At 48.3% G+C, this 23,676-nt stretch overlaps 5 protein-coding genes across 5 annotated transcripts; 2 read left to right on the top strand and 3 right to left on the bottom strand.

Moving 5' to 3' along the window:
- Positions 1 to 3,154: 3,154 nt before the first annotated feature.
- Positions 3,155 to 3,523, top strand: BDP81DRAFT_334411 (uncharacterized protein; the record flags this gene model as incomplete). The annotated part of the gene is made up of 1 exon (XM_060585762.1): positions 3,155 to 3,523. The coding sequence occupies one exon, from the start codon at positions 3,155 to 3,157 to the stop codon at positions 3,521 to 3,523; it is 369 nt and encodes a 122-aa protein (XP_060438342.1).
- Positions 3,524 to 5,235: 1,712 nt separating this feature from the next.
- On the top strand, positions 5,236 to 5,460 carry BDP81DRAFT_334599 (zinc-binding loop region of homing endonuclease; the record flags this gene model as incomplete). The annotated part of the gene is made up of 1 exon (XM_060585776.1): positions 5,236 to 5,460. A coding segment is annotated over one exon (225 nt), but the record flags the coding sequence as incomplete, so codon positions are not given.
- An 11,682-nt stretch (positions 5,461 to 17,142) lies between these two features.
- BDP81DRAFT_334364 (uncharacterized protein) lies at positions 17,143 to 18,026 on the bottom strand (the record flags this gene model as incomplete). Its single annotated transcript, XM_060585756.1, has 2 exons — positions 17,143 to 17,640; positions 17,688 to 18,026. 2 exons carry the CDS (start codon positions 18,024 to 18,026, stop codon positions 17,143 to 17,145), a joined length of 837 nt encoding a protein of 278 aa, XP_060438340.1.
- Positions 18,027 to 19,038: 1,012 nt separating this feature from the next.
- On the bottom strand, positions 19,039 to 20,112 carry BDP81DRAFT_441497 (uncharacterized protein). The gene is made up of 3 exons (XM_060591599.1): positions 19,920 to 20,112; positions 19,661 to 19,873; positions 19,039 to 19,598 (listed from the first exon to the last, which is right to left on the bottom strand). The coding sequence occupies exons 1-3, from the start codon at positions 20,000 to 20,002 to the stop codon at positions 19,319 to 19,321; spliced, it is 576 nt and encodes a 191-aa protein (XP_060438339.1). The 5' UTR covers positions 20,003 to 20,112; the 3' UTR covers positions 19,039 to 19,318.
- A 276-nt stretch (positions 20,113 to 20,388) lies between these two features.
- Positions 20,389 to 22,607, bottom strand: BDP81DRAFT_386325 (uncharacterized protein). The gene is made up of 2 exons (XM_060587007.1): positions 22,028 to 22,607; positions 20,389 to 21,978 (listed from the first exon to the last, which is right to left on the bottom strand). Exons 1-2 carry the CDS (start codon positions 22,371 to 22,373, stop codon positions 20,525 to 20,527), a joined length of 1,800 nt encoding a protein of 599 aa, XP_060438338.1. The 5' UTR covers positions 22,374 to 22,607; the 3' UTR covers positions 20,389 to 20,524.
- Between the last annotated feature and the right edge of the window lie 1,069 nt (positions 22,608 to 23,676).

Raw genomic sequence — 23,676 nt, 5'->3', positions numbered from 1 at the left:
CTTCATTGCACGATCCATCTGGGTCAAGCAGATCAAGAGTCATTCATACCAGTCAGCAACGCCTATTCGTACACAGACGTACATTGGTTCGCACTTTTTGCCCGATTGTGGCAGTCATATCCAAGGGAAATGTTACAATATATCTGCAAGGGTTTGGAAGAATGGATGACCTCCGTAATGCAGATTTCGGAGGCATCAATTGCCAACTGTTACGGCGCGCAGATAATCGCCTTTGTACGGATAGGACTGACTCATTGGGCAACTCTCAGACTTCCCAACATTGCCTTGTCCTCATTTTAGCTCACGAGCAAGATTTGGAGGACGTCAGGATACGGCGTGTACTATATAGTATGCAGCTAGAGCCTGCGACCTTTCACGCCACATACCCTCCGGGAGGTCTGCCGCAAGGGCGGCTGCGCCCTTGCCGCCATGGCGTTAAATAGAACAACAACAACAACAACATCAACAACAGCTTGACTGGGTTGGAAAAAGATATGAACGGTTTTTATGTTCCATATTCACGTAGTAGTTGTCCATCAGCCTCATGAACTCTTTCCCTCCGACACCTAGTGGTTAGTGGTCCACGAGTTTAACGTAGTTTTGCAATTAAGCATAATGCTTGACATCTTTCCGACCAGACCTTCACGCATCGGCTCTCGTTAAAGTTAGGCTTCTTGACAGAATCCATGCATGCTTCTACGCGAGTCATGGACATAACCCATTCGGAATGGTCTGACCATCACGAAACAGGCCAGACTGTCATTTCCACCTGGTCCTAGCTCTGCAAGACTTATTAGGATAGCATTAGGCCCACAAGCCTGTGGTGATTCCATCCACTCTTTAGTACGAATAGACGCTCTTTTCTGCTCACTCACATATGCATATTCCGCTGGCCACCCTGACTAACCGTCACTTCTCCGGAATCCGAGAGCGAACGCCCCACTTCAGCTGCATCCAATCTAATAATAATCAAACTCGGAAGTCAAGGGGCTTCCCCCTTTTAAGCACAGCAATCGATAACTACCCATAACAAATGCATGTAAACGGGAATCCCACGGGCTTAGAGGCGGGGACTGGGGAGTGAAGGGATACGAGATGCATGGGTCAAGACGGGGGAAAACATCACTTGATGGAATACATTTCCTGCGTAACACCTCCAATTCTCCGTCTCGACCTTCCCAGGGTAAGTGAGGAAAATTGAGCCGTTTTATTGCAGCAACTAGCAAGACAATACTTCGATTCGATAGTCTAGATATTCTGATTCCCCTGGTTCCATAATCCGCAATTCTACTAGTATTGATCTGGCAATTTGGCAAGATGTGCCTCGGATGTCATGATGGGGAAATTCCCGCCTGGATCCCAAGCGAAAAACACCAGGCCAAGTGCGAACTTCGTATCAAATCGCTGCCCTTCCATCGCGCGCTTCGAATGCTGCAAAACAAGGGATCGGAGGCCCCAGCATTTTCTTCTGGTTGGGTGGGATTACTGCTGTTCAAACCTTCGGTGGTCAATGAAGAGAATAGTAACTTCGCTTCAACACTCGATGGTTGCTAGTTTCGTCTATGGAGAGCTTGGTCTCATAACACCCAATCTTCTTTGTTGGAAAGGAATGTCGGGTAAATGATGATGGACTTTCGGATCTCTAGGTAGCTACTTCATGTTCCGTCTGCGACCTAAGCTGCTGCGACGAACTCACCCATCCATGCTGTTGACATAATGATTAGTAGGTAAAGTAGTCATATTGCGAAGGCCCGCATGCAATGGACGCTGGATCAGAATAAGTACATTCGTCAGGTACTCAATATTCAACGATTGACGGGATTAGTACTACTAGTGGTGTCCTGCTGTTAAAGATGAGTAGTGCTGTCGGATTGGAAGCCCAATTCGACCGTGAGTAAGGGTAGAGCAGGGGCCACCTCGAGAGGGTACAATTACACCTCGACGGTCCACCTAACCTCCGGTTGGAATCTCCCTTCTACTCCTTACGCAGAATCAACCAATACAGAGATATTGATACTTCGTCACCCCCAGGACCCTACGGTTCGAACCAACTTCCCTGTGATAGGGATACCAACAAGTGCCCATCCTTAATCGTAAATCCCAGTCCATGCTTGCAACAAGCCCACAACGAAATCCTCATTCTTACTGACGAGTATATACGACTGCGGCAGGAAGAAACTGCGGAGGGCCTGGTCCGATCGGATGACGATGACTTTGCCCGAAAGCATGAGTCCACCTGATGTTGCCACTTTGGGCGGCAAGCGAGTCCTAAACTCGGTTGGTTTCGAGGGTCGTTGCGAGCGTCTTCCACCTGAGTACAGTCCCAGCGTTCGACACTAAAGAAGATGCGCAGAGTTGCGAACACGGCACAAGCTTCGGGGTGCCTCTGGTCGATAGTGCTTGATCGGCTCTACATTCTCGGTCCATACAACATTTAGTGACTGATAAAGGTCAAGTACTGCCGTAGTCAACACTTGATCGCTGTGTGAGAGGAATTTTAACGCTTTCTCGCGGGTTTCGGCAATTTTCGAATGACACTCGCGATGAGGAGTGTGGGACACAGAAAGGGTTCCAGCTGGTTGCGACGTCGGTGACGGGCTTGCGGTTTCGTCGTTGCTGTCATTTTGTGCCTCAGCTCTCTCCCATGCATCATCTCATGTCATGCCGTCCGATTCCTGCAGGGAAGTCCCGATATCTTGCAAGAGTATGTCGATCTTATGGTCCAATCATGTTGATAAGTCTCTGATCGATGTGACGTGTACCTGGTTCTGCAAGGTTCAACCTCAAACATGCCCGTCTGATATCTGACCATCCGAAGAGCCGGAGGTACTGCGTTGACTGCCATCTGCCGCAGGGTAGTATGAGCTTACATCGTCTCACGATATCACTGCACATTACAAAAGGGATCGATTCGTCAAATATTTAAACTTGATGTGGTTCTGATTCATCCTAACATCTTTCATTTAATCAATGAGTTGAATTCAATTCGCTTCCTAGGTTCTGTGAGCCTCGTTTCAACATCGTCCGCACCTCATTTCAGCCCTCCAGACCTTCCCTTGTCCGAGCATTTCAATTACTCCTACGTTTCCATCATCGCTCTTGTTCATCTAATCTTGAAGAAGAAGTCTCAACAGTCATTCCAACTACCTACAATATGCGACCCACTATCGCCTTTTTTGTACTCTTCGGCGCACCTAGCGCATCGGCTGCCATCATTCGCCGACAGGCCAATCACGCTGATTTCGGCAAATGCACTCCAACAATGGATTTTCAACTGGGCCGTACTGGACGCAAGCCAGATCAAGGCACTTTCTTGCCAACTGATACCCTCGTAGCCAAGGGTCAACAAGACGCGCTGAATCCAAACATCATCACGAATCGAATTTGCGACCAGCTCACCAACGTATGCGAGGCGAACCAAGCTGCAAAGGACCAATGTCAGCAGGCCAAGGCTCAGGTCTCTGCGGCAGGCGTCAAAGATGCTTCTGCTGCAACAATGTTCAATAGTGCTCTGGGTTTCTAGGCAGGAACACTATCACTCTAATCCCACTTCATTGGGAGTTGCGAGCTGGATTGGAAATTTGTGTCATATAGTCTGCCACCGTTTCGCCTTCATTTTAAGGGCCGAAGTCAACTCGAATGGCTTGTTTAAACAGTCCGTAATACTTCCTATGCCATTCGATTCTATGTCCAATGTTCTAAGTGCAGAAACCTAGCAATCTACCTCACATGAAGAGAGTGTATGCAAAGAAAAACAGCATTGTTGTTGGTATGCACTTCAGTAGGGCGGATCTTTCGGTCGCGGCGAGGTCAATAGTACTGTCAGAGCCCTTCCGGATAGGGGTTAGTTAGAGATAGTAAGGGGTCCAAGCAACAAAGGAGCAGCTCAGATATATATACAGCGCAGGGAGTACACGTCGAGGGAGGAGTAGATTTCAGTAATTCATCCTTTTACCACTAAGTGCAGTTGGCCTCTGAGAGCTTCCACCCTGTGTCAGCACCACTACTTGACAAGTACTGTATTGGTCTATTGCCCGTGAGGTGGAAGGAGGAAGAATTGGGCGAAGCCCACGGTCCCTCCAGAAGTGCTGAGCAGCCCGTGAGTGTGGGCCTCAGCTACCTTCCAGATCCACCCTTTTCTGCCTACTGCCCAGAGATTCCAACAATTGTGATTGCACATCAGTGTGACTTGATGAGGGAAAAGGATTGGACTATCATACTACGAAAACAGTCCTCCAAGTTCCGGAATCAGTCATCCGAATCCTCAGGGTATAAGATGTCGAATAGAAAAGACCCCACGCGCAATCATCTCTCCCTTGAGAACGAGTGTGACTCTGAATTTGCCCGGGGAGTGAGCAAGTTAATTACAGGTTCAGAATTTGGCATATAATTAGAAGTGCGGAAGTGGAATCAATGGGAAATGGTTGGACCAGAATTAATCTAGACCCATAAAGGTTTGTCGTAGACCAGCCGATGAGACCGCAATGATCCGGGTGTCCCAGATGAGGGATTTTCCTGGCTGCATTGGAGGAAGATAGTCAATGTGGTCGCGATTATCCACGACAACTTCACTCTTCACACATTACCCATTGAAATGGCTCATGAGCGGCAGTCTACTGCAGATATAACTCAACATTGAGCTACCCTACACAGCCTCATTCAGAGGTTACCTACAGAAAATCGCGCAACCTTTGACTCATGTTATCAAAGTTTGAGGGCAACCTTCACTCTGCAAGCTGCAGCAATTCGAAGGTTGGAAGACGAGATCCAACATCTGCGTGCCCCTAGAGCGGCCTCTTCTAGCCGACCGATCCGACAGACTTCCACTCCATCACGCCTGGTCGCCCGCACAGATAACACACCGACATCGACCAGGCCGCACATCACATCGCGACCTCTTCCAGCGATATCCAAGATCAAGGGGTATTACTCAACGACGCTTCGTCTGACTATCCCATCCGCCCAACCTCCTCACAGTCGGTTCTGGACGTCCGCACAACTATTGACAACTAGATCAATCAGCCCGTGCATAACCTCAAGCCCTCGCCAGGTATCCAAATTGCCAGCAATCTATCTCCAAGCTTTGTACTTGGACGATTACAATGTTTACGTAGCGATCATTCTAATAACCTTGGCTATTGGTTCTCTACCAACACACCGTCCCATAAGCAATATACGAAAGTAAATTAGAGGAAAACCCATAACCCTAATAGTTCTGGTTTTATTAGTATCCAGCTTTATAGACACCAACTCGCTATTATAGCCAAGGGACAAAGTTATGCATTAAAGCAGACATCAGGTAAAGATGCTCAATACCAAGTATCACATCTATGTCATCAGGGCGGTTGCTTTAATCCTGCTCATATCATTGTGGAAGAACGAGAGCTAAACAGAGTACGTAATACCTGTCAGTATAAATATAAGATCCAGCTACCTGGTGGAACTATAATTGACCCTTGAGAGCATTGGTATTGGAATGGAACTTCGAGGCGGAAGTGTATTTTACCTACAAGACTCGTACCTACTACTGCAGCGTAGGTTGATGCCACCGCTAAGGGTCCGATAGTTAGAACCGGGCGATCAGGACCTGACCAGTGTTAACAGCACTCATTCTCTACAATAAAACGTACCTTGTGTTCTTCGGTTTCTGCATCTCACCCTTCGCATTTTCAAGTTGGCCTCAGAGTCTTGGATATCATGATTTCCCGCGTTTGGCTTGAAAGAAATAATTCCAGAATGAAACTAACGTACCTGCATAGCGAGCGACGCATCATAGCGAGCGACGCACTCTCTCAAACCTTTCTACCTTATGTATAAGTTAACTTAGCCACAACGTACGAAATCAATTAAAACTATATATCACCCTCTTCCTCATTACTATCCCAAACCACTTCACAGGTTCGTGCGTTATGTCCAGGCTTCCCGCAATTACCACATCGTCGCGCGCGTGGTTCAGCACCTTCCGTACGACCCTCCTTCTGAGGGTTATTCTCTCCTCCAGCATTAACACCACCCTTCTCTACTTGTAGTGCCTCTGCTTCAGCACTATTAAGTGACCCTCCAAGACGTAGCCGGGTCTTTTTTGCCCTCCGGCGCTTACTTAGTACCTCTATCCCCGTACGAAGCTTACGGTTCTCAGCCTCAATAATAGCAAGCCTATGGGCTAACTTGCTAATACCTCTGGCCTGGAAGTCAATTACTTCGTACATTGGTGTTGGTGAGCTACCTTGATGTGCTTGGATCTTCCTTTTAAGGGAGGTAGCACTTCGTACGCCCTCTAGTGCTGTAATTGGTGTCCTTGGGTCCCAGGAGCCTTGGCTGCTTGGCCGTGAGTTTGATGGTGTTGGCGTCTTTGGCTTGAAATCCAAGCGAGAAATAACCACTTCAGGGTTAAAAGGTACAAGGCCTGCCTGCCTAAAACCAGCTCGTACGTTATTTTCGCCCATGGAAGTAAAGAATGCTGCTTTAAAGGCAGGAAAGAAGTCATCCTTTGTAATATGGGAAATCTGTATCCGCATCATCTTCTCGATTTCCTTGCCGTACGAGTACTTTAACGGGCTAAAGCACCCAACATCAAGAGGCTAAAGCTCGTGTGATGAATGGGGAGGCATACAAAGAGCAATAATGTTTTGTTCCTTGCAGTATTCGTCAAAGTCAGTCGATTTATGACTATTATGGCCATCAAGGATCAAGAGGCGATAAGAGCCCTTCGTACGAGTCCTTGTACACTGATTAAAGTGCTTTAGCCAATCTAGGCCAATATCATTTGTCGTCCATCCATTTTCGCTTGGATGGATACGCCATGTGGCTGGAAATTGGCCATTAATATACCACGAGAGGAGGTGATATTTGCCCTTTACGATGACGTACGGAGGCAGCGCCCAGCCATCCGCACATACACCCTGAATGACAGAAACCCATTCTCGATTGCCAGGCTGTTTCGTACGAGGCCTTCCCTTACGGTCAGAAGTCGTAACAACCTTTGCGTGCGATAGCATTCCCATCAGGAAACCAGTCTCGTCAAAATTATAGATATCGTTATCCTGTATCCCATACTTTGCAATTGTGTTTCGCACAAGTGCAAACCAGCCTTGTATAATCGTAGGATCCTCAGCTAAGGCCCTCTGATAGTCGATTCGACGTTGAAACCGCATTTTCAATTCAGGGACGCGTCGTACGAAGTTCTCTGCCCATCGCGGTCCAGTACGCGTCCCATCGCGTGCGTTTAGGAGTTGGTCGGCCATTTCTCGTACGTCTTCTTGTCGCGGAGGGAACCCTCGATCGATTAGGTCAATAACTCGTTCAAGAATCACCTCCTCTTCTGTTATAGTCATCTTCATCGAATTTGGTCGTGTTTCACCTCGTGCGACGCGTCCAGCGCGTCGGTGGCGGAGGGTTGATTCAGGGACCTCATAGATAGAGGCAGCTCTTCGTATAGACATTTTCGGGTCTTTTTCAATAGCTTGGAGGGCAAGGGTAATTCGACTTTCAATTGAGGAGGATTGCATGTTCGTACGTGGAGAAAAGGTGACCTAAAGATGAAGAGGGTAGAATTGGGAGGACGTGCGTCGCTCGCTATGATGCGTCGCTCGCTATGCAGGTACGTTATAGCCTTATAGTAATTATAAAACGACGTAAGATAATAGAGATCTGTTAGACTAATAGCGACGATAACCTCGCCAACGCCTTCATTAAAGCGAACCCTAACTAAGGGTTAAAAAGCTCTATTAATAAGATAAAGGTGTTACGACCCAACATGAAGACCAGGGCGTGCCCCGCTGACGCCTAGCGGCTACGGCGCATCATATATGCAGGACGGGACGGAACATTGGGGAAACCCCAGGAACGGAAGAACTATGGTACAAGTCACGTGATGATAAGAGATACGATAAGGGATAAGGATATGTTGGATATGCGACATATCCAACCGAGTCAAGGATATGTTGGATATTCGACATATCCAACCGAGTCAAGGATATGTTGGATATTCGGCATATCCAACATATCCAGACAAAGTGGACTGTACAGCACTGTTCAGTTAGGATCGGACTTGTATATAAGGATGGACTCGAGCTGGGCTCTAGGACAGACTTTCCATAGCTCTTCAGCAATTAACTTCGTATCAGGATTAACATCCGCTTTCAGCTACTACCTTGACAAGACTACGATTGATCATCGAAGCCTTACCTACCCTTACGATTGACAGACATAGTTTCCTTGAAACTATTCCTGGACTACGATTACTGTTACCAGTTCCGCAGCCTCAACTTCTGCAAACTACCCCTACGACTAGCTGGCCGTAACAAAAGGCTATAGTATAAATAGAGGGATAGGTTATATGGAAGGACCTCGGAAGGAAGAAAAAGGGGCGTATTAGATAGCATTACTTTTCTATATATTTATATAACTTCGCAGTATTCAAATTATACTTCTAATCGTACTAGTTAGATAATAGAAGAGAGAAATAGTTAGTGTCGGATTAGAAGCCCAATTCGACCGTGAGTAAGGGTAGAGCAGGGGCCACCTCGAGAGGGTACAATTACACCTCGACGGTCCACCTAACCTCCGATTGGAATCTCCCTTCTACTCCTTACGCAGAATCAATCAATACAGAGATATTGATACTTCGTCACCCCCAGGACCCTACGGTTCGAACCAACTTCCCTGTGATAGGGATACTAACACTGATCAGTGGTTAAATTCCACTATCGTAGATGAGCAAGGCATCTCGCAAAAGCAGAAAAGACGACCCTTTAATACCGAACGGGATAGAGGAATTGTGCTCCCTTAACCTCTCGAATCTCATAAGAGGAGGCGTCCATTACGTCAATAACGCCTTCGACGGTCGACCAGCCAGACGCCTCGAGCACCCAACCACCGACAAAGGACCCTTTACTTATACTAACTGTCGGAACGGCAAGGCTGATAAGGAGCAATGGGCAGGTATCGTGGGCTGGCTGGCGCCTGCCCTGGGCGAAGTGGGACAACCGGCTTAGTCATCACGGCCGGTTAAGGTGGGGCAACCGCCCAGGCCGTCCCCACCTACTTCGATCGGCCCCTGCCCACAATGTAAATAGGAAGAAGAACAAGAACAACAACAGCAATTATCACGGACATCGACGTGATTGTTGCCGAAGATACACCCTCATGAGGAAATGTATCACGCCTGCAATACCAACACTAACTTCCTCATAGCAAGACCGCAAATCTAAGTCTATTAAGTATACTACAAGCGGCTAGCCCATATAACAAATAAATCTATTTTCAACAAACCGTAACTTATACCTATATAATAATATACTAACTATATTTTCCGACGTATAAAGTACGAGCCTTTCGACCTAAGTATAAAAGGGCACCACGTAACCAAGTGTTACGGCCAGCTAGTCGTAGGGGTAGTTTGCAGAAGTTGAGGCTGCGGAACTGGTAACAGTAATCGTAGTCGTGGAATAGTTTCAAGGAAACTATGTCTGTCAATCGTAAGGGTAGGTAAGGCTTCGGTGATCAATCGTAGTCTTGTCAAGGTAGTAGCTGAAAGCGGATGTTAATCCTGATACGAAGTTAATTGCTGAAGAGCTATGGAAAGTCTGTCCTAGAGTCCAGCTCAAGTCCATCCTTATATACAAGTCCTGATCCTGAACATGTCCCTTGTCCCTTGGGTCGTCTTGGGTCATTCTGATCCAGAATGATCGTTTAGCCCCCAAGTCGTGTTGGATCATATTGATCCCAAATGATCCTTATCTTATCATCACGTGACTTGTACCATAGTTCTTCCGTTCCGTGAGAGGGTGCCTAGTGTCCCTTATCTCCTGCATATGTGGTGTATTATAACCGCCGCGAGCCTGCGGGGCAGGCCCTGTTCTTGGTCATGCATGTTGGGTCGTAACACCAAGGAAGAAAGGAGATCCTTTAAGCAGACTAAAGCGTAGATCTCAAGTACGCCTCTGGATCCCAGACAAGCCCTAATTAGCAATACGGATCTTAATAATTATCTAACGACCTTACCGTCGACAATACCGAATTACCGGCTACTAAGAAAATTGCGAACACGAACTACGACGCGCAGAGGATTCTTTTCGTTTTTTTCCTCTCATACTGTTAATTCACGGGGTCGTATACGACAAATAGTGGTAGCAATTATCACTCGTCTGTTGGTGATCCTATTGCTTGTTCTTCTTGTTGCTCTATCTTACATTGTAGGCAGGAGTCGGTCGAAGTAGGTAGTGACGGCCTGGGTGGTTGCCCCACCTTTATCCGGCCGTGATGACTAAGCCAGTTGTCCCACTTCGCCCAGGGCAGGTGCCAGCCAGCCCATGGTACCTGCCTATTACTCCTTATCAGCCTTTGCTGTTCCAACACATAACAATCGATTAGAAGCAGATCACCGACCAGCGGTAATTCGTCTAACGTACATATACGCCTCCCGGGTGTCTACTTGGGGAGAAACGCCACGTGATCGAGACGTCGTCAGGCTACCCGCAATCCACTCCAACGAAGTACGAAAAGACGAGATAGACAGCGTAAGAAGAAGACCAAGATGGCGGCTGAGCCCGAGGAACCCACGGCAACGAGGCCAGGAGTAACAACAAGAGCGACTACGCATCAACAAGGAGAGGCGGGATCAAGCCAGACCTACGGCAGCCTGCAGGGACAACTCCGCCAAAACCCAGAAGGTGCTGCACATACCCCTCCTGCCGCAAAGGTAACTCCCGTATTAATACATACTACATCATAAATATTACTTAGACCTACTATTTTGATTCGCTGCAAATGGGGCAGGTGCCCCCGGTTATCTAGCCGGCCAGATCCCTGCGATATAATTGGCCCAATTCCTCCTTCACGTGATGTGACGTTGCACACCGCCTGACTAGTTCCGCTGCATCTAACGAAGGCTTCTGCTGGGCATTGCAATAGCCTTCTTTTCCCTACGCCTACTCAACTTTTTGTAAGTAACCCCAACTTTTGCCCAATAGATAATATAATCCATTCTATATGCCCTAAATCTAATACATTACATCTAATCCCCAGGCTAAGGCGATTCAGATGCTGCTCTTTTCCACGCGGGCGGTTGCATAGGCAGTTGCGCTGCTGCGCCTGCTAAGCTACTGCATCTTTTTTTTTTTCCAGACCTCAGCTGACTTCTGTGAATTTCAGGACACATCCATACGTATCCAGCAGTACGTAAACATAAGCGACAATTTCTTCACAAAAACATTCACTTCTTTCTACACATGCGCACGCTCTCGTACACCCGCACACAGCCCTGCACGTCACCATGAGCCTCATCCCCGAAGAGATCGGTAATGTACAATTGCCTAAGGGCAAGAAACTTCCTACTACGCTTCCAGCGTACCCTGCTGAGCCAAAGCAGGTCACTGCGTTCGCTCTTGCCAGTATGTAATAACATTCACGTATTACAGAACTGTACTCATATATACGACTAGTTGCAGTTAAGAACGCTGGTTCAGCTACCCTCACGCACCTAACCAAGAGCCAGTCCAAGGTACGTGATCCATATAACCCGTTCCAGGAGCTACACACTTTCTTACATAATATCTAGGCCAACAACATGGTCGAGCTTCGCTCCCAGATCAGCGACGGGGTCATGCGCTTCCGCAAGCTTGATCCCAAGCGTTCGCAGAACGCTGAGGCTATCCTCATTCATGTGTACGGAGACGTGAAGGAGGGTGCGGCTGTCTGCGCTGGCTGTATGAAGGGTAACGGTCCCTTTACGAAGTGTATCCAGCTTGTACAGGGCGGTGCTTGCAGCAACTGCCACTACAACAGTGGTGCGAGCAAGTGCACCTTCTGTAAGTTTACGCAACTATAAGTACACTTCTCGAATGTGTAGCTAACTATACAAGATAAGGAGGGTAAGCGCACCAGCACCCCAAGCCTTACGACTCCTCGCAAAGTCAAGATGTCTCGTGCAGAAGCCGACTTTCTCGTAATGATTCGTGGCATTCGACCCAACCAGCTCAAGCTTCTGGGCAATGCCTTGCTGAATGTCGCGGAGAAGCTCGACGATGTCTCTTATGGTACGCCCCCATATACTCCTGTGCACCTTCTGCACCTTCTGCATATATACTTACAAACTCATACAGATCCCGCTAAGAGTGTCGAGATCGTTGAGGTGGATTCTGACTACGAGTAAGCTCGTCTGATTCCATAATTGTACGTCTCTATAAGGTTGATTTTCTTCTCAATTAAGGAGTTTAGCGACCGCACGGAAGCGATCGGAAGTTCAAGTACCCAACGGAACTATGCAACTAGGCGTTTTAGAACAGGTGGTTTCAAGCATGGGCACCATCTTATAACTACATATAGTGGTTTATAGACCCACACTACTTTTGAGTTTTTTCAGGTTTCAGATACCCCAATCTTATCTTTTTGCATACTTTTGTACCGTTCTGTAATTGTCTGTAGAACAATGCCTCGTCCATCAATTAATCTTGAGCCTTTTCGCCAGCTAATCACAGAAAAGTTTGAAGCTGGTTGGAAATATTCTGCAATTATTACTGTCTTATATAAATCTGAATCTATTGAAGTATCCCTTCGAACCTTAGAGCGCCAACTTCAAAGATGGGAACTTCGCCGAGAGATCCGAACCACCTTTTCAGATTCCCTACTCCGCCGCATCTTCGAGTTATTTTTCAACCAACGACTTACCGATAGTAACATACTCAGCGCCTTACAGAACGAGGGGTACCAAATCTCACGAAGTGGCCTGATTGATATCCGAAGATGCCACAAACTATGTGTTGGTTCACGGGGTCGTATACGACAAATAGTGGTAGCAATTATCACTCGTCTGTTGGTGATCCTATTGCTTGTTCTTCTTGTTGTTGTTCTATCTTACATTGTAGGCAGGAGTCGGTCGAAGTAGGTAGTGACGGCCTGGGTGGTTGCCCCACCTTTATCCGGCCGTGATGACTAAGCCAGTTGTCCCACTTCGCCCAGGGCAGGTGCCAGCCAGCCCATGGTACCTTCCCATTACTCCTTATCAGCCTTTGCTGTTCCAACACTATGGCGACGACAATCACAAGAGCAGCTTGCTGTAGCCCATGGGAAAGCAGTTGAGCACTTCCGTACAGCCGAGGACAGCGCCCGCACAGTCCGCAACTTTGGTCGCGAGTTCCTCTATACCTACATGCGACAACAAGGCCACGTAATCAGCCGCGATGCTGTATATGAAGCCTACCGCGAAGTTTTCCCCAACGAAGTACAGAACCGTCTCCGCGAGCTACGATACCGTCGAAAAGGCTACACAACACCTGGGCCTAATTACATTTGGTCAATTGATGCGTACGATAAGCTCCTCCCATGGGGCTTCGAGATATATGCAGGCATTGATGCCTATTCTCGGTATATTGTGTGGTTTTATGTAGGGGTTGAAGCGCATACTGCGCGAGCTATACTAGCCCAATACCTCTATGTAGTGTCGAAACGGGATATTATGCCCTTAAAGGTACGGTCAGACCGCGGCGTTGAGACTGTACTGGCTGCTGGAGGTCATTACTTTCTTTCACAAGACCGTACCAAGAAGAAACCCGAAGCACCAGACCAAAACATACCTATTCAGTTTCATGACTGTTGGATCTTTGGCAAGAGCATCCATAACGTCAAGATTGAAAGCTGGTGGGGACAGTTGTGCCAGGCATCATCAGCACAATGGCGTGTATGTACTTACTTCTTTTTATCTACTTTTACGGATCTATACTAACTTAATAGGAATACTTTGGCCGACTACAACAGCTTGGGTTGTTTAGTCCCAATTCTCTCGCTGATAGGGTTGCAATATTATTCATATTTATGCCCTTAATCCGCGAGGACTTCAAGAGCTTTGTTGAAGTGTGGAATAACCACAGAATTCGCATACAGAAGAGCCGGCCAAATGTTGTTCCTGGGCAACCTTGGCAATTATACCATAACTTTGATAAGGAGACTGCACAGGATTTTGCTTGTGCAGTTGATTCTTTAAAGGTCCAGACTATACTTGACGTATTGGAGTATGACGAGGCAGCTCTGCATAGTTATTTACCGCAAGAGACGTCCCAGCTTTGCAAGCAGCTCCTTGACGGTGTAAATACTTTCACACCAGTTACTCAGTTTGAAGGAGATCAATATCCCCAGGTTGAAGCCTATAACTACTTACGGCACCGCTTGAATCAGCATCAGAGGTCAGGTATTCAGCCAGAAATCTCACTGCTTGAGAGGCAGACAGGTGGGGTTAATTGGGTTAAGCAACGACTACAAGCAAATGGCATTAATGTTGATGAACTTTTACATATGGAGACAGGTAGTTTAGAAGGTAAAGAATGGAATAGCAGTCCATATATCACTTCTTATCATCTTCACCTGTACTCAGGTCCTCAGTTATACCCTTCCCCTTCTTTGTAGCTACATAAATCTCCTCCTTTACTACACTCTCCTTCTTGACTTCATACTCCCTATTAATAACTTGTGAATACCCTCGCTTATGGGAAGTTCCTTGCTTTTTAGTACTCTCTGCTGCTTCCTTTGCCTTAGGGGTAAGCTTTTGCTCAACTCCTGTCTGCGAGCGTGTAGATATAAGGTTACTAGCCTGCTCCTGGAGGAACTGATCTGCAATTGTTGTTGTTGACTTCTTTATAGCACGTTGCTTCTTTGAAACCTCTGGGCTGGTCTCTGGCGCCTCAATACGTGAGAGAGACACAAGAGATAGCATATATATATCCCTTTCAGGAAGAAGTGAGGCTTCGTGAAAGAATAAGCTGAGGATGTTGGCATCGTACGCAGCGCTTCGGTATTCGTGGATATCGGTGAGATTCTTCGGGTTAACAGGCATAGCCTTCCAGTTGCGACTGAGAAAGTGGCGTTCTGTTGTAAACTTTGACAGTACTGAACGCATCATGTCGGAGTGTGATGTGTACGACGTGGTCAAGAAGAACGAGCAGCTCCCAGAGAATTTCTTTGGCGATACTACGCGGACGTATGTTGTAACAGGAATCCCGTCAACATCCGTCTCATAGTATGTCGCAACCCACAGATGGATACCGATCAGGACAGTTGGGGAGGTTTTCGTTGGCTTCTTTGTTTTCTGGATACTCGACTCGCGCTGTTTTGAGCCTTCCTGGGCGGCTTGGAGGAAGTTCATAGCCGTTGGTACGTAAAGTGACTCTTGCTTAACGGCTGAAAGCAATGTGGAGGGTTGGGTGTTAGAGTCGTCATCCGCAGTAAGGTCAATGACTAAATCTTCAATAGTAGAAAGGTTTTGGGAACAGAATGCACAAGTTGTCCATTGTAGGACTGTCTTGGCAATAAGATGATTAGTTTTGTTGCTCTTGGGACACTGATATGCCATTTCTGAATGTTGCGAAATGGAGATGGAAAAAGGTGAGGAAAAAGATGAGGAAAAAGGTGAAGAAACAGGTGGAGGTATAATTACTTACCTCCGTACGTCTACGTGCGACATTCTGCAGTTGTGTGCGGACTTTCGCTTAGCCGACCCTAATAATTACATGTTGTGCTCAATGCTGCTAATGAAAAAGGTATCTGTATGGTGGCGTGGTTGTATCAACGAATTGTGGCTCCCTTGGCTATTTTTACTCCAAACCTTGGGTTTTGGCGGAGTTGTCCCTGCAGGCTGCCGTACAGACCCCGTCGAATCAAGCAAGCAACGACAGCCTCCTAATGCCGCAACCGATAAGTGGCTCGAGCTTAAGCCCACCAAGGTCAAACACGCCGGCTGCCTCAAGTACAAGCACCAACCAGGGAACGAGTATGAGCGAGTCAGGAAGGATAGCGATGGCAAGGGTTCCTATACCCCTCAAATGGATAAGCATTAATACTTTATACTAGGGAAATTAGATATTTAACCGATTAGATAACGTACATGATAAGCGAGTGGGCCAGACAAGCGAGTGGGCCACCCAACCACGACCACATGACATGAAGGAGCAAATATCATGTTGGTTTGCGTGTACCACAGGTTAGTCACACAGGTATTCCTGGTATCGCGATCGGTAGCAATATCGTTGGGTTAATCTGGTGTTCTTGTTGTTGTTATTGTTGTTGTTAAGGAGAGTATCTAAACGCGAAGGCTCGTGATATGGAAGGAGGGAGCTGAGGTGTGTCACGTGCCGAAGACACGTGACATAGCTCGGCTCCGTGTATACCTAGCGATTGCCGTTTGTTCCCACACCAGCGTCTCTCGATCGTCGATTTTGGTATTGATGAACCGGCGTAATGAGGGGGGCAAATGAGATGATATGATTGATGAAGTTCTCTGACTGAGAGCAGATATTAGGGTTAGATAAAGACAAACGCCCGCACCTTCTCAGCCATTATGTACATAACGGTGAACAACTAATTGTGCATCCTTTATGAATCCGTGTTGTCTCGCCTGATATCGTCACACGCCGCCTGGCGCTGCCTCATACCATGACCATGAGGTTCAAACTCTTTGGAGGCGGTAGTTGAATATGCCAAAACACTATTCAAGTGCACGCGCAGCATTGACTGGCCAGTTCCCCTACAAACCCCGTCGTCAATCATGGCAGGTCTCTTCATTTCGACTCGCTCAACATCCCATCCCAAGCTTCTCACTAAGTTGAGGATTCGCTCGCTCTCGTCCCCTGGTCCGCAAGGCAAGATTCGCTAAAAGTATACTTCAAGGATGTGAAGGCTGTGTCGTACTTAAGATCCATCTTGTGCGTCCTGGCTGGTTCGTAAGCCCATCATACTGGACAGAGGGTTTGTTCAAATACACTTTGACTTCTGCGCGACAGAGTACCAAATGCTGCTGCTGTGTTCTGGTGTTGATTTCTGCATGTAAGCAACGATGATAGCTGGGGAACACTATGGACTTTTCACTGCTTCAAGGGGCGAAGCAAGTGGTGTATTCCCTCGGTTCTTATAGCTCGCTGATTCGTGCCGCCAGCCTACTACGTATCTCTTCAACCCACCAGCGCAGTCAGCACTCGCTTGCCGCTGCACCACCTAAAGCGCCCCTCTCTTCTGCGACACCTTCCTGTAAAATGGCTTTGCCGAAACGCTTCACGTCCTCCTGCATTCCAAGTCACCATGCTCCGAGATATTTGACACAGTCACTCTAGAGGGGCAAACACATTTGAATGAATGGTTTGTATTCCATTTATGCCACTAGAACGCAATCATGCGGCCCGGATCGAATATCCGCTTCGCCGTTTCCTGCACAGCCTCGAAGGTGATGTAGTTGCAGCTTTCGCTCTGTAAATGCTCAGTAGCAGCGGCAAACTCGCTAAACTTCTCCCCGCAACGCTGATTTGGGCAATGATAGACTTTCTCCTGGTGCTTAGGCGACTGAAGGTGTTGGTTCAGGGAGTTGAGGAGTTTGAAGGAACTGCCACAGAGGGGGCAGTCGAATGTTTTGCTGCTAGGGTTCCAGGAAGCTGCCGTAGCTTCCAGACTGCTGCCAGACCACTGACGCAGTCGCTCGGTGATTAACCCATTCGGGTCTCTCTGCTTGACGGCCTCGTAGACCTTCATCCGATCCAGCGGGGCTTCGGGACATTTCCCCCGCTCCAGATGATAGAAAATGCCCGCCGCCGTCACGTACAGTTTTCCACAGAAATAACAAGGTTGCTTCTTGCCAAGATGCTGCTTGCTCTTGCGGTGCTGCTGATATTAGCCGCTGCTGTCTATCAACCAAGTGATCAAGAACGAACCATTTTGATGCTATTTGCATTGTCAAAATCTCGATCGCATGAACTGCAGTAGTAGTGCTCATGTACTTCGTGATGTTGAAGTTCTTGCTCGTCATCGAAGCATTCGGTGCACCCGTCATAGTAGCAGTCATACTCTGATCCATCCGAGCTAGTTGACGAAGACTCCGCCCAGTGATCAAGGGCGTTCATGTGCTGTTCCACGGCTGTGCAACTACCGAAATAGCGCTCGCATGTATCGCATTCGAAATCGGGCGCCTTGTGGAACTTGGCAGCGACATGCTGATCCCGAGATCTCCACGTTGGCCAAGTCTGCCAGCAGGTCCCACAGGCGAACGACATTATGAGATGGAAGAAAGTTGAGTGGCATGGACGCAGAGGAGAAAAGTGCTCGATGTGGTTGCAATTCACGGAAGGCTGCCTTTGAAAACAAGAAGCATTCCAACGAAATGCACAGGGTACATGGCAAGCACTAGGTAGTTTAATGCTGTAAAAAGAAAGAGCAACATGCTGGTGGCAGGGATAGTTATAAGCACCGATAGCACGGAGGAATGGCTTCGCGCGTTTGCTGGGCATTCACATCAAAACACCCGCCCCCGGCCTCACACTGCAACTGGCCATGTAGTGTCTTCCGCAGCACTACAGCCAGATTGTGCAGCGCGACATCGGCGGCGGGTTGGGGATCCGTTGAGGTGGGGTTTCCATGAAGCGCATGCAGCAGGGTACAGCAAGTGAGCCCATCTTGGAGGGTCGGCAGCTTAGCGTTCCCTTGATGACCTTCGGACGCACTTGCCGGGAAAGCAGCCGTTATCGAAGTCGTATCTGCAATAGCAGCCCCTTCGCGGTTGGTATTGCATGCTTGGTGTACTGCCACCAACATCACTAATGATGAAATAAGAAGCAAGAGTCGTATGGTTCTGCATCTGGTCAGTCATCGATTCAAGCATGCCAAGCTGGCGAATTACAGCCACAAGACCCGCAGCGATTTCTAACGTGCACGTAGATCGGCGAAGGTGAGGCGAGCGAGTGCAGTCGTACCGTACGAGTGTGCCGTTAAAAACCATTTCGCGCATAGGCTGGCTGGTCCGTAAGCTGATTGGCTTCCCATCCCCGATCGATTGCACCTTACCACAAGCCACAAGGGGATGGGGAGCTGTGGAAAATGGGCATCGCTGCAGTGTAATGCGGGCACTCTGATCTGCTAGATACTCGGGTTGAGTACCCGCCCCACGTGTTCGTTGGCCATGGTCCTGTGATACGTTTACTTGATGGCCGCTTTCAGGACAACTGTGGGAGCGTTTTTCCGACGGCTGAGCACCACTTGCTCCAGCATTTCCCATATCAACATGAATTAATGCGAACCTGTCGGTTGTGCTCGCGATATTGCTAGCACAGAGGGTAGGTGTCTCTGACGGTATCTGCTACGCCACAAGAGCCATGCCAGAAGTTTCCGAGCCTCTTTTCTAACGTCCGCCAGAATTAGGGATGATCAGTTTTGCTCAGAGCCACTCCAAAAATGACGAAATTCGTCACGCATGACACGGTGGCCCTGTGCAGGAGAACGTATGTCCGACATAGCGTAAATTCATATTACTGCAGAATCGTCCTGTGCCGTTGGTCTGTCATTGCTCCGTCTACGTGTCCTGAATACTGAGAGCTTCAAAACCCAAGCCGACTGCCTCATCGTGGCTCTCGGTGTCATTCTGGTCCCAGTCAAACAAACCAGAAACGTCGAAGCTCATGTCCTTTGGCCGCATTCCTTGGTCCAGCGCCTCTCTGATGGACCTCAGAAGCACACCAGCCACAGCTTGTTTCCACTCCTCAATGAATGCCTCTGCTTGCTCCTTTGTCTTGAACTTCTTACAGCAAGCACCAGGGGTTTCGTGCAGTTGAGATAGCGCCTGTGTTTGACCACTGATTCCAGTTAGGATCGAATTTTAATGCCGCAACTATCGGGTTATTGTGGAAGATTATACCGCCAATATTGATATACCCCAGGGTTTCTGCCATTTGCGACAGCATAATAGCCGTCAGATTTCCCGTCAGGAGTAGATGCCTCAGCTCCTTCCCTGATCATTCGCCTCGGAGCAAGGACCTTCAGCCCCTCCATGTAGTCTAACGCCTTCTGAAGGCTACTGAAACCTTTGAACACAGCGCTGCATCCCGTCACCCGCGGGTGTGCATCAGCCCTAACCGGATTAGTCTCACTTAGTTCACGGGAACCGGAATTGATACCAAGACGAGTAGATTGTAGGCTCATCGACGCGCCCTTCGAACACAGCGTAAAACTCCGTGGCTTTGGTCTTGCGAGGGGCCATGATACGTAATATCCAGCAGGTAAGGTGCGAGGGATCACGGCGTCTCGCTCAAATTGATGAAGAAATATGGTGAGTAGTAAACCGTTGAACCCATTCAATACTTGAATCGAGACAGAAAGAGGGTTGAGTCATTGAAATACCACATGTGGCATACTGGCCGTCGAGGGTGTCCCAGATGCGTCGGTGTGTATAAGTGCGTACAAATAGTGTGATTGGGCATTGATGCATTATTAGAGTGTTTTGCGATGTCTGGACCGCATATGCAGGAGGCCGCCCAAGCTGCAATTCCTGAATCCACGTCTTGCCACATATGCAATGCAGGGCAGCGCTAATCTGGCCCAACAAACGTCTATGAATGGAAACAAGGTGGATAACAGACGTGAGCAACCAGGTTAGCAGCGTCGCAAGGATCATGCACGAAGTAAGGTCTCCCGCATTGTTCTGATTATTGCACTCGCGACTCATCAACGTAGGCATAGGTCTCAAAGGGCTGATATCCGAAAATGGACATGAATTTATGGACTACTTGACATCCGAACTGATCGAGGCATACGTTCGAACCTGAACTTCCGCATTGCAACACGAAGAGTTGCGTAAAAATTGCAGACAAGCGTGGAACTGGCGCTCGTTCCTGACCCAGAGGGCATCATTGACCACGAAAAACTCTCTTTCCTTATTGAATCGTACGCTGAATTGGTCGTCGGAACTCAGTAGATCAACCAGCATCTGCCATGACGGCTCCTGCGACGAATTAAGAATGTCATCAGAAGACACAACATCTCGTCTCTGACTGTCGTCAGCGCGTACAATATTGAAGACAAATCCAGTGGGTTGATGACCGTTGCAATCTGGCGAACTGGACGTTGAAAACGCTCTCCCACGAGCTGTAGCTGACAGATCATCATCTGTTCTCAGAGGCGCTCCTGCCGGGGTTTCATTGTCGATGGTCGACCCTGGAGAGGAGGAAGCGTGTTGGTCGATAGCCGTGTCTAGAGGACTGACAGGTCTGTAATCAACGAGACCCGATATGGATACCCCGGCAGTAGAGTCAAGCTGGATATTCCTGGCGCTGCCGATTCGATATTGCAACTCTTGTCTGGCCATCGTCTCCATTGAAGAACACAGGTTCGTGATAATCGATTTGTATGTCTTGTGTAATTTTGAGTTTGACGCGGGTGGCGATCTCCACGCCAAGTACAACTTTTGGTGGGAGGAAGACACAGAGAAGGAGGCCGGGTGAATATGGAGGAACTTCTGGCACAAGAAGCAGCTTTTCTTACTAACCCCGATAAACCGGAATGAAGGTAAGAGCTCAGGGTGCTGATCGTAGAAACCAACAAGCTGCATTTCGGCATGAACAGCGAGGCGGAGATGAGAGGCCTTACGGAAGTATGACTCAGGGTTCGTAGCGCCCCAGACTGAAGCCAGCCTAGTCGCGAATTCATCTTCTCGGTCTCCAACAATCCTGCGAAGAACCTCACTCAGAGGTCGTTCGTGTGGTGGAATCGAAAAGTCGAGCCTCGGGGGGGAGTGAATAGGTTCTATCCGCATAGGACAGAAAAGTCCGGGGTATTCCGCCGGTAGTTGGCACAGCGCCCTCGAGGCGACTGCGTATCTTCCCAACTTGTAAATATGGTATATCCACCAGGGTAACTGACTGCCTTGGGCCGAGAACATCGCTTCAATATATGTTGAGTACTCCCATTTTGCCTTTTCTGCCCAAAGAATATGGGGCAATAGCTGCACGGCAGACGCGCCTGTCGGAATGGCCGTGACCGCACTGAGGTTTTCCATCCACACCGAAAATTGTTGAACGTCGGCAAAAGCAGACTCAGAAGAAAGCAGCAATAAGGTGTTCATGATATCGGGAACCTCTGACTGCACTCTATGGAGCTTCTCAAAATAGTAGCGAATCTTCTCCACATCAATACGAATAATCTTTATCAAAACATCAATTCTCCGTTCAGTTGTGAGGCCTGACCAGTACATTAGCTTACGTCTTCTTGGTAAAGGGGATAATCTTACCCCTATTTGACACGTCGTGAAGATCTGATATTAAGTCCCGAAGAAGTACCAAGGTTGTGTCACACACTCCAGCATTGCTAGCAATGCGGACGACTGTGCCTTCCGGTGCTCCTATCTCAAGCGTCGCAGCCGACACTCGGTCTGCATTTTTATGCGTTGAAGCGAGGAGTGCAATAGAATCGAGAAATTTTCTTTTGAGAAGCACTTCTCGAGACCCATCCGCATCGTGAGGATGACGGTCGAGGCCGTATGTTGTCGGGCTGCCCCTTACAGGGTCAAGCTTGTGGAGAATTACGGCATCTTGTACGAAACGTTTCTGTACTTTACCGGCAATCTCGAGAGTCATTGTTGCTTGCGAGGACGGTTGTTGGCAGTGATATCTTTGTCAGAAACTCACGCCAAGTCATAGGTAGGATTGTGCAGCTGGCAAAACGAACCTTCACGAGCCTGATGACAGAAAGTCTGAATTCCAACTCTATACGCCTCTGCTTCAGGCTTCACCTATCGAAATCATTTTTCACATGCTAACAGACAACCACAAACAGAGTTCTCCATTGCATATATTGCTGTGCCAAGACTCGGTGCTTGAGGAGGACGCCTGCAGTTGTTTTGTATATCATTGGCCGCTCCTCGCGATTGCGTATAGCCCAACGGAAAGCCTTCGGGCTGCACTTGCGTGCGGTGGTGAATATTAAGCGTCCGGTGTGCAGTTCCACCCCAGTGAAGGGAATTGTCCGGGGTGCATTGTGGATACTCTGATGTTGATGTGCTATTGCCCCGCACGACCTTCCCGGAGTGCCAGATTGACGCTGCAAAGCATGTAAAGCTCGGTGGGGATTGTGGTTCTTCGATCGACTGGGAATAGCACCACTAACTTTTACGAATGGGCCAATCATAGGAAAGTTGCCTGGGATTCCTTTTGAGAGTGGAGCACCACTTATCGCGCATCTGAATGCATGAGGGGTGCCTGCCACGTGGAGCAGCAACCGGCAATGGATAAAAAACAAGGCGGATAACATGAGCAATAAGTAACATGCAGCAAAGAAGAGCGCAGGCTGGCAGGGAGTCGCCTTCCGAACATTACCTATCTCCAGCCTATTTGGCACTGTACGCTTTGCGGGGTTGATGGGAATGAAGGCGGAAAGCACACATTACCTGCATGTACATGACCCTACTCAGACGCTCACAAAATGGGTGGCGCGAACTGGATGCAATGTTCTTCGCGACATTCTATGATTCGACGTCAGCCAGCAGACGACCTCCAACCAGAACCAGAACAAGGCGAACGAAGCTGCATGGTTCGTCTCGTCTTCACCGGCTGAAAGCTGACAGCACGCTAAGGGGGATTGTTTCTTGCACCTGCATGCCACAAATAGAATACCTCCCAACGATATAGTATACTGAGGCACAGTTGCACGGAGAATCGCCAGGTCGAGGAAGCCGAAGTCCTCGATAGCACCAGCGAGGAGAGCTGACGGCCCATAGTTGGTAGATTGTTCCTGCCATTGAATTGTGACTGTGACAACCTGCTGAGCTCCAGCGAATCTCTGAACTAACGGCATTATCCAACGAAGCAATCTGCTCGCCTCATGGCCAACATGCACTATCGCAACAGTCGCATGCATGCGTTGGACCTTCAAGCCGTCGTA

The sequence above is a fragment of the Colletotrichum phormii genome (assembly GCF_030913505.1).
Source record: "Colletotrichum phormii strain CBS 102054 chromosome Unknown BDP81scaffold_36, whole genome shotgun sequence".
In the NCBI taxonomy this organism is placed as follows: Eukaryota; Fungi; Ascomycota; class Sordariomycetes; order Glomerellales; family Glomerellaceae; genus Colletotrichum; species Colletotrichum phormii.
This window is presented reverse-complemented; position numbering and strand designations above follow the sequence as displayed.

Bases quoted from the DNA above. Each gene is read 5' to 3' on its own strand.
- BDP81DRAFT_386325 (XM_060587007.1), bottom strand. From the start codon at position 22,373: ATGACTCTCGAGATTGCCGGTAAAGTACAGAAACGTTTCGTACAAGAT. The intron at 21,979-22,027 runs GTAAGATTATCC...TGTACTGGTCAG, and splicing joins TCACGACGTGTCAAATAGGG to GCCTCACAACTGAACGGAGA.
- BDP81DRAFT_441497 (XM_060591599.1), bottom strand. From the start codon at position 20,002: ATGGCCCCTCGCAAGACCAAAGCCACGGAGTTTTACGCTGTGTTCGAA. The intron at 19,874-19,919 runs GTATCAATTCCG...TAATCCGGTTAG, and splicing joins CCTACAATCTACTCGTCTTG to GGCTGATGCACACCCGCGGG. The intron at 19,599-19,660 runs GTATAATCTTCC...AACTGGAATCAG, and splicing joins GGGGTATATCAATATTGGCG to TGGTCAAACACAGGCGCTAT.